We start from the raw sequence: 10,619 nt of genomic DNA, 5'->3' as shown, positions 1-10,619 counted from the left end.
TTCTCATAGAATGCTTAGAATGGCGTTCCGGCACCCTTTTTTTCACACACAGAAAAAAAGCTTTTGCACAAGCTATGCTATTCCCTTTATTGGCTTTCAAAAGCCTATTGGCTTTCAAAAGCCAATAGGAATTGCTGCTGAGCAAGTCAAAAGACCTGGCCGGCAAACGTTGCACCGGCAAGTTGTCTGCAGCGAAGGTGAGTTGGCAGGAACTTTGCATCCCTCCCTGCTCCCCAACTACACCATCTCAACTAGGTAAGTAAGAGAGGACAAGGAGTGGGAGGTGGGTTCTGCAAAGTCCATGTGCACTCCTTCCTTGTGCTCACCCGTGTCAGCCAGGCTGGTGGCCTACCTGGTGCTGGACCTGTGCCACCGTCACCTCGCCCTGCATGCCTAAGTGGCCGCCCTGCACCACCTGCCCCACGCAGCCCCGCCATATAAAGCAGGCCCCGCTGCTCCCACAGCACCAGCCGTGCCGGCTCTGGTCCCTGGGGGGCAGCCTGCCACCAATACCCCTCACACCCGTGACCACAGCAGCACCGCCCCCACCCCCGCCTCCTGCACCCGCAGAGTTCCGGCACCTTTTTTTTTTTTTTTTTTAGAAAAAAAGCACTGGTGGTAGACATACCCTGTTAAAGTCAGAGGATACTGGTATTACTCTTCCAAGCCAGCTAAGGCCCAGTCCAAGTCACCTGGGAGAAAATGGATGCAATAGCAATTTATACAGAAATCTTGAATTAAATGAAAAATTGCCACATTTTCAACTCCATTTTCTCTCCAACACAAATGTTCAAGTCTAGGCTTTAATTAGATATTAAGGATCCTAAAATAAAGATCTGTGTACTTTTATCAACTATGATATACCAGATATACCAGCTATGTACCAAGGAAATACAACTAGTAGTGGTAATAATATTACTCCCCAAATGATTCACAAAAAATACATTGTCTGCAAAAAGCCATGGACATTGTAATCCCTTCCAACCCTTTATTGAGTTCTAATGATAGCTTCTTGAAGGTGCTGTTGGGCAGCACAACTTGTCCCTTGCATCTCTAAACTCATAGTTCAGTACTAGGAGTAGGTGAGTAGGTGAGTTCATCCGTAGGTAAGAGAAGAGCCCAGGGTTTTCTCCAATCTGTTCAAAATAGCAAGAATTTACCCCAAATTACAGTCATCTCTGAATTGAAATCTCTCTGGTTATCATTGTGTTAGTAAGAATGCCCAAAGTGGTTTGGGAAGAAAAAAAATAATATGAATTCGGGGAATACTGAATACATCTTGAATCAAAAATTAAGATTACCGTAAGTTATAGATTCAAGAACACACCTATATAAGGAGCACAGAATGCCAGAATCACAACTTTTAATTTTCCAACAAAGTGCAGTTGTGTGAATTCTTTACATACAATGCAAAAAATTGTGTCTTAGTTATCATTTTCATTAAAAATGCCTGGAAAATAAATCCTGCAAATGATGAGAAAAAAATTGACAGAATTAATTGTACAACGCTAGTTCACATGAGTTATTTCATTTGATGGGACAGGAGTAAAGAATTAATACAAATATATTTCCCCTCCCAAATAAATATTTCTTTTTAAAAAAGTAAGACCTGATAAAGTAGACAAATTATTATTTTAATTCTGAATTTCCAATGAAGTACTTTATTGGAATGCATAAATTGTGAACTGACTTAAACATCTGCAATCACTGTGGAATTCACAGAGGTTATTTTTGATAGAAAGGACAGTGACAAGCCTGATGGGAGCACTTGATTACCCTACCAGTATGTAGAGAACCTAAGGCTACAAGGCCAGAAAAAAGTTAAGGACTCTAGGGCAAGCCCTCAGTCATTCTTCTGGGTACAGGAAGAACTAGCTTCTTTTGATGCACAACAATGGTAGAAGTAAAACCATACAATGTTTTTCCTTATTGCTCCTTTGGGGAGAAAAATCACTGATCCATCTTAATATCTTCATTCCCAAGGTTTTAAAGCATGGCACAGTGGAATAGTAAGAATATACTCATAGAGGTAATCTCTCAACTAAGAAACTCCAAACAGCGAGAACTTTAGGTTGGGCACCAAGACCATCCTGAGGTGGAGTTCTGTCAAGACCATTAGAATAGTAGGAGGCCTTGTGCAGAATGAAGACAGAGCCCGTAGCTGTTAATTTCAGCACCAACTAAAATGGACCTAACAATATACATGAAGTACAGATTCAAAGCATCCAAGTACAAATTTACATAAAATAAGTGTCCAACCAGACTGTTCCATATTATCAAGATCTTGGTTCCTGTTTCCCTTTCTTGCTTCAGGCTTCAGCAGTCTTCAGAGAACCATTAACTATGCACTCTCTAAGCAACACCCTTCTGCTCTATTCTTGCTCACTCAGTAAACAATTCTTATCTCTACACAACAGTTGTCACAAAGAAATTAAAAAAGAGAAATAACCCCGTGCCCCTTCTTTCCCACTCCCAATGCAGTCTATATTGTTAATTCTCTATGCTCAAGAGCATGGGGTAAGTCTAGGCCTTCCCTTCATCTTCTCTGTAAAAACAAAAGAAAACAAAAACAAAACCACACAGTAGAGTTAGACTGTTCCACATCCAGGAGCTATTCTGCAGGAAGTGATACGGTAATACCAGGACTAGTTATGAAGCAAGTAGATAACTTCAGGAGATAGTTGAAAATTCTTTTAGCAGGGCTTCCTGGCTAAGAGTGTTGAATGCCAGATTTCGCCGTACATTGATGCTGATGGACCGAACCTGTAGGAGACAGAACATTCATTATAATATTCCTTTCATCATACATTTGGCCCAGTACTCCAGCATTAAGGAGGCCTTGAATAGGCCAGTGTTCAATGCAGTAGACTGTTTTGCGTGGAAGTCCATATTTGTTAGATGCAGTTTGCATTACTACTAGATGAGAAAAATGAGCTTTTGTGATTATACTGTAGCGTTAGCTGCATAAAAATATCTATATGAAAAAAAGAAACATAACCCAGTGTCAAGGCTTAGTCTACAAGCCCAGACATGATAAGAAGGCATTCCTATCCTGAGCAACGATGAATTTATCAAATTTTTCCTATACTTTATTTAAGAACAGACACGTATTTTCATTCCTTCCACCAGGTACTTTCCATATAGAGATATTAATTTTTTTCTTCAATCAATTAGTTCCACATGCCTGCCCCTAAATAAAGACATAGATACTGTATGTACCTACAAAGCTATCTAAGAGCAAGCATATTATGGTTCCATTAACAAGGAAAATTCTTATTTGATAGGGATCCTGGAACAAGCAGTGCATACCAATCAAACAACCAGTTTGAATATCTAATAAGTCACTTCATTTGTTAACTCTAAACCATGTCTATCAGTGGTTCATTCATTCAAGAAGTTAATAGACCCTTCAAGAGAAAATAGACTAGAACATAAGTTTTTTTTAAGTGGTCAAATTCTTAAAAGTTTTGTAAGTTACAGGGTCTGACCTACTTTAAAAGTTAGTTTTGTACAAATGTTTGTATCAATCTTAGTCGTCTCCCAATTTTCATGACTGCAGGACTTTTACAAGCTGTGGGTCAGACTCTTAGTATATGATTATTTCCTGAATTTACCTCCATGTGATTCTGCTCATTTCCCCAAAACTCTGCTTCATCATGCTTAAATGAGAGAATAGAAGGGGAACTCATCAAATTTGCAGATGACACTAAAGTGGCAGGAATAGCCAACACCCCTGAAGACAAGCTCAGGATCCAAAAAAATCTCGACAAACATGAACAATGGGCTCTATCCAACAAAATGAATTTTAATGTGGAGAAAAGCAAAGTTTTACATTTAGGCAGGAAAAATCAAAGATACAAGTACAGATTGGGCGAGACCTGGCTCAAAAACAGTAACTCTGAAAGGGACCTTGGAGTTCTAGTGGACAATCACTTAACCATGAGCCAGCAGTGTGCAGCAGCAGTCAAAACAGCTAATACAATCCTGGGTTGTATAAACAGAGGCATAGAATCAAGATCACACAAAGTATTAGTACTGCTTCATAAAACCCTAGTAAGACCATACCTGGAATATTGAAACCAATTTTGGTCACCATACTACAAAAAAGATGTTGAGACCTTGGAAAAAGTTCAGAGAAGAGCAACTAAAATGATCAATGGGCTGGAGACTAAAACATACGAAGAACTGCTGCAGGACTTGGGTTTGGCTAGTCTAAAGAAAAGAAAAAACAGGCAACATGATAGCAGTATTCCAGTATTTGAGGAGCTGCCACAAAGAAGGGGGGGGGTGTCAAACTATTCTCCAAAGCACCAGAGGGCAAGACAAGAAACAATGGTTGGAAACTGACCAAAGAGAGAAGCAACCTGGAATTAAGAAGAAACTTTCTAACAGTGAGGACAATTAACCAGTGGAACAGCTTGCCTTCAGAAATCGTGGGCACTCCATCACTGAAGGTTTTTAAGAAGAGACTAGACAGTCACTTGTCTGAAATGGTATATGTTCTTCTGCTTGAGCAGGGGGCTGGACTAGAAGACTTCCAAGGTTCTGTTCTGTTCTGTTCCTATTCCCATTCATACTGTAGGTTCCCTGAAATGTGTGACCAAGCAGAGTTTTGGGGAAATGAGCAGAATCACATGGAGGTAAATTCAGGATGAAACCATATACCAAGAGTCTGGCCCACAGCTTGGAAAAGTCCTGCAATCATGGAAATTGGGAGATGACTACGATTGATACAAACATCTGTAAATTGTAAGGAAGAGTGAGGAGGCAGCTTTTGCATTTGTCTATTAGGCTGTCATTCTGCACAGTTTTTATTTATGCTGTTTCTACATTGGTTTTCCTCCTGGGGAGCTCAGAGTGCTTCACGAGAGAACAATTAAAAACAATCTTAAATAAAATCATCACAATAAATGAATAAATTACAAAAGTACACTTTGTACAAAAAGGTAAACAGCTTTGACCTTATACAGCAACCTATGTGACAAAATCTCACAGAAATATATATTCTGGAGATTGTGAACTTAAAAGGAAAAAAAACACTGTAATGGTAAAAAGAGAAGTAAGGTATTTTGTCAGCAGAGGATTACACCGGATCAGCTTGATTCCTTTCTTCTACTCTGAAATTGAACTCAGGAAATGCAATATCAGGAGGTTGTAGCTTTCAGTAAAGGGTTGGCTTGGATGAGGCTAAATTAGTCTCTAGGTAAATAGAGATAAATATTCCTCTATAAATAAATTAAACTGGTTGATGTTTAATCACCAACTGAAAAATAATGAAAAAGGCTTCCCGGTCCCTCATTTGGGCATACCACACATTGAGAACGAGAGAGAAACATTTGTTGGCAGTGACATGAATTATTCTCAGTGATAAAGAATTGAACTCTTAAGTGTTTATCAGAATAGTTTATTCAAAGAAACAAAATTTCCATGAATTAGGAAAAACAATGTCCTCATTTTAATCAAAACAAAGGTAAAGCTCTTCATCTAATGAATAAAAGGATATTTAAAAAGTGACAGTGGCCAAAGGGGAAAAAAAGAGAACAGAAGCAGCATATTTGCTCCCTCCTATCCTCAAACACAGCACTTGAGGATAAGAGATGCTTCCCCCCACCTTCTCTTCAGCTTCTTGGATGACAAGTGAAACATCTTCAAAGAAAAACAAGGAAGTCCAATTGCTTCTTGAAAAAAAACACCTTTGGGACAACCATGACCTGGATGACTGAGAATCTCCATAATTTAGGAACAGGTTACTATCATGATACAGTATTTTACAAATGAAAAGCATTAATGGTAGCTAGCAGCCACTGTTTTATATTTGCAATGAGGAATATAGGAATAACCTGGGAAGGAATGCCCAATAAAGCACAGGAATAAGTTTGAGTGGAAAAAACATTTTGAAGCGGTGGGGGAATAGGAAACTAAGCTGTGCCTATCAATGAAGGTTTAGTGACGTATCCCCTTGAAGCTGTTTCCCAAAGCAGCACAATTCCTCCTGACTAAAGTGGCTTTTGCAAATGTCAAAAGATATAAGGGCATCATGCCCAGGCAATTCCTATTGCCACTTCATCTCAGTGAGGTAAATGGCCTCATTTTCATAGTGCAAAGCATCTCGTCAAAATGAATCAAGGCTGCTTGCACAAGTCCAATAAGCAGTCAGTTCTTGGTATGCACAACTTGTGAGAATTGGATATCCTAACAGAGCATTTCAAATTACAGCATAAAGTCTGCTTGGGGAGAAAACATTTTTATTTTTCCTTCATCAATAGATCTATTGTAAAATGCTGATCTAGTAAGCACGGGATATCTCTGCTTTGGAGAAAAGTCTTCATGAGGGCTCTCCAAGACTTATCTCCAACTTTCTTCAAGACTTCAAACCAAGCAGAGATAAAACATGTATTTAAATATACTTGCCCACCATCCAACTGAAATCAATAAGGCCTCTACAGTGATATAATTCATACATTTTGTGAATATACACGACAGTTTTTGTTGCATTATTGCTGTAACTGTAAGCTGGATCATGAGCCAATTATATGACCCTTTTATGACAAAATTAAAACTCACCAGCTCTTTAAAGAAAGAGGCTTCTTTGTGTTGCTCTGAGTAGCGCTCATATTGGTCAAGCCCATCCTGTAATTTTAAGGTAAGTGTATCATAGTTGGAGCGTACCACTTCCAAAACCTGCAACCCAAAAACACAATGGAAATTAAATGTCAACATGCTAAATACCATTATATCTGAAATACATAACCCCAACATCATACAGTTCTCTACAGGGAACTCAACTCCAAGATTACAAAAGTCTCAAATCTGCTGGGAAAAAGATTTTTTATTTAATTATTAATGAATTAATTAAATTATTTTAGTTCAAATAAATAATTCAATTAGATATACAGTCTGTGTAAAAGATGCATTATGTTTTTTATTTCCAATTTGATTTGTGGTCCATGGCATTAGAAATGCCCCCATCCTCATCAATAAGTCTATTGGACACTAAATTGAGAGGTTAAGGACTCCCAAATTCAGTTTAGTAGATTAAAAGACTGAAATCCTATGAAGCATCCAACACAACAGAACAAGAATATTTAGAAAAGACAGATCGGAAGATGGAAACTTGGTAAAATGTACTTTTATATTGTCTTTCAAAGGTATGTGGAGATATCCCTACAACTGTTCTTTCTCGTTTATGTTCTCCAAGTGCATAATTTCACAAAGGTCTTCTCCAGATGAACCTTTTATCAGAGGCATTGTGAAAGAAAAGCTCAATTGCAGGAGAAAGAGCATTTTAGCACGGTTTCTTGGCATCTATGCTACAATCTTTCAATGCCAGACTGAGAATTGTTTTTAATTGCATTTTTAAAATTGTTCTTTTACTTAATTTTAAGCATATTTTCTGTTTTGTCTGTGTTAATTGCATATTGCTTTGAAATGTCAAAAAACCTGATGCATAAATATATAATTAACCCCATTTCTAAAATTGCAGAAGTAATTATTTTGCAAAATAATAACCTATCAGTACTCTGATTCAAACATAGTTTGCAAATACCCAGCCCTCTGGCAAAGGCTCTGATCCTGGGAAAGGAGGGGAAAAAAGGATGTTCAAGCGGCAAGGTGGATGGACTCAGTTACAATGGCAATAAGCACAGAAATGGAACAGCTGAAGGTCCAGGTTCAGGACAGATTATCATGGAGAAAATCTATCTATATGGACACTAAGATTTGGCACTACACTGACAGCATATATGCAATCAATTAATCTCATGAAGAGCAACATACAGTAACAGCAGATAGCACCACTATATCTCAGAATGATAGAAATTTATATCTGCTTTCCCTAAGAGATAAGCACAAGAGAAAATGAGACTTCTCAAATTTGGTCACGTAACCTTAAAGCCTGCTCAAGTGAATGCAAATGTCTGCCTCTATTCCATGTATTCATGTAGAAAGAAATATTTTTTATAATTTAGGAACCAGCATACTTTAATTATTTTGAAAGAGCTGCTAAATGTCAGCTCCTCCAGGCCCGTAGGTCCTTATTTGCTGACATGAATGCCAAGGAAGTACACGCCTGACCTGAAAAAGAAAGTTTAGCCATTTAAGCATCTTCCAGTTTCCTACCATGCCATTCTCTGTCGAGCAGCAGTTACTGATAAAAGGAATACATTTACAAATATATTTATTATTTGGATTTATTATTTGGAAATATATCCAGACTCCTCTACTCTTGCCATAGAATTCAACAGGATATTGCCAAATAGAATTTGCTGCCTAATCCCCACACAGCACACCATTTCCAAAACAATGCACAGACACAAAGAAATGAATAAAAGTTGATACACTGCAAGATTACTTTTGAATAGTTTGTCAACAATCCTGCTGCAGGAGAATGTGCTGCCCGCTTTGCAAGCAGGCTCATTTAATTCGGTTGTCAGTTTTATTGGCAATGAAAAAATTACCCAGCAAAAACCACTATGCCTAAATTCAATTGACCATTTTCTTGCATATCTGCTGAGACTGTGATAGGAATAGGAATAGTAACTTACAGTGAAATGCAACTACCCATGAGAGACTAAGCATAATAAATAACAATTCTCCACCAAACAATAAAATAGCAGGCTATCACCAGAAGTTCCATGAATCACATCTCTGTCCATTTGTCAAAGAGAGGGCTTTGGATAATAAGCAATAAGCCAGAGAGCAGAGGGAAAATAGATCTAAAAGGTCAGGGAAACTCTGGCAGAACTCTTCTGGAGTTATCCTTTAAGGCTACAAACTGGCATGGCATGGCAGGCATATGGATGGTACCGTATTTTCTGGCATATAAGACGACTGGGCGTATAAGACGACCCCCCAACTTTTGAGATGATTTTCAAGATTTTTCGTCTTATACGCCGGAAAATCAGCAAGCCCAGGAAGGCACAGCCTCCCCTCTCACTGTGGAGGAAGCAGGGCAGGCTGGCGTCTGGCGGGAGCCGGCAGGGCAGTCCTGCGCACGCGCGTGCTCCCCGGCTGTTAAGGAGCGTGTGCAGGACTGTCCTGCCGGCTCCCGCCAGACGCTCTTCCCTCTTGAGGCAGCATCGCTCCCCGGCTCCTAAGGAGTCCTCGGGGCTGCTGCCTCAAGAGGGAAGAGCGTCGGGCGGGAGCCAGCAGGGCAGTCCTGCACACGCACGCACTCCCCAGCTGCTAAGGAGTGCTACAAACTGGCATGGCATGGCAGGCATATGGATGGTACCGTATTTTCCGGTGTATAAGACAACTGGTCGTATAAGACGACCCCCCAACTTTTGAGGTGATTTTCATGGGTTAAAAAGTCATCTTATACGCCGGAAAATACGGTACATAAGGTTAAAGTTTAATGTTGATTTTAGAAACCACTTTATTAGGTCAGCCATTTTGAGAATTTGGAATACTGTAAACATGAGACTATGCCCAAAAATGCCTTTTGGGTTTTCCCTCCACAAAACATATTATAGAAAAGGGTCAGACAAAAATAGTTACGGTACGCAGATTTATTGGAATACTCCACAGATGATACTAAATTAAAACCCAGAGAATACCCAGAACTAGGTTTCAATGGCCAATGGTTTTCGTATTTGCAACTCACAGAGAGGTGTAAAGTTGGTAAGAAATTGTACAATTTCAAACATGATAAAACTATCTTTGACTTGAAAACGTGTACAAATGATGACCACCTTATCACTAAAATATATAAACTTTTGTTAAAATCAGAAACAGAAGATGAATTATTTAAAAACTGTATGACAAGCTGGGCAAAAAAAATTCAATATAACATACCAATTGATCAATGGGAAAATATGTAGATAAAGTAACTGAAATTTACCTTATGCTTTAACCTCAAAGAGAATTGCTATAAAATGATATATAGATGGTATTTATCCCCAGATACAATGGCTAAAATGTACCCCCAAATTAGTTGCTGGAAATGTCAGAAAATGTTGGTGGAATCTTTCATCACCTTTGGTGGATTTGTAAAAGTGCTAAACAATTTTGGATGGAAATTAGTAAGGTAATTTTAAAAAAAGAACATTAATATACAATTTAGATTACAAACCTTTTTGTTAGGGTTTATGGAGAAAACAGGAAAAAAATTGCATGTGATTGGTGTTTTATTGTTATATATGATAACAGCAGCATAACTTTTATATGCTTAGGGATAAGCATATAAAAGGATCCTACGACACCCACAACAGGGGAATAGTTAATAAAGGTGACAGAACTGGCAATGGAGGCCAAGTTAATAGCCCTTGTGAGAGAAAAGTCACTGAAGAAATTCATCTAAAATTAGAAGCCCTCAGTGGACATTTTGCAGGAGACGGAAAAACATAAAACTGACATATGGATTTGATGATTCTTAAATTTAAAAAAGAGAAAAGAGGTTTTTTAATTTCCCTTTTCTTTTTTGTGGAAAATAGACATTTTAGTATAGTCTTAAACTAAGAATTGAATGTAAGTGTTCCTTTATATTCTTGAAGGAAGACATCAGTAGTCATTCTTTGTGTTTACATTTGTGTTATCTTTTTCTCTATACCTTTTTCTTTTTCTCTATACCTTGTCACACTTCTCTCCATATTCTCCTTTTACCACTTCTCTGGTTTATA

The 10,619-nt window shown here is 38.4% G+C and overlaps 1 protein-coding gene across 1 annotated transcript in view; it reads right to left on the bottom strand.

The window, feature by feature from the left end:
• Positions 1-1,346: 1,346 nt before the first annotated feature.
• Positions 1,347-10,619, bottom strand: part of ARMH3 (armadillo like helical domain containing 3) — a 174,899-nt gene continuing 165,626 nt past the window's right edge. The window contains exons 25-26 of the mRNA XM_083364355.1: positions 6,565-6,681; positions 1,347-2,763 (exon numbers count right to left, since the gene is read on the bottom strand). Coding sequence (XP_083220481.1) covers positions 2,671-2,763; positions 6,565-6,681 — 210 coding nt within the window. The 3' untranslated portion in view covers positions 1,347-2,670. The remainder of the gene's footprint in view (positions 2,764-6,564; positions 6,682-10,619) is intronic.

Source organism: Vipera ursinii, assembly GCF_947247035.1.
Source record: "Vipera ursinii genome assembly, chromosome: 5".
NCBI classification, from domain to species: Eukaryota; Metazoa; Chordata; class Lepidosauria; order Squamata; family Viperidae; genus Vipera; species Vipera ursinii.
Note: the sequence above shows the minus strand (reverse complement) of the source record. Positions and strands in the feature narration are given on the sequence as shown.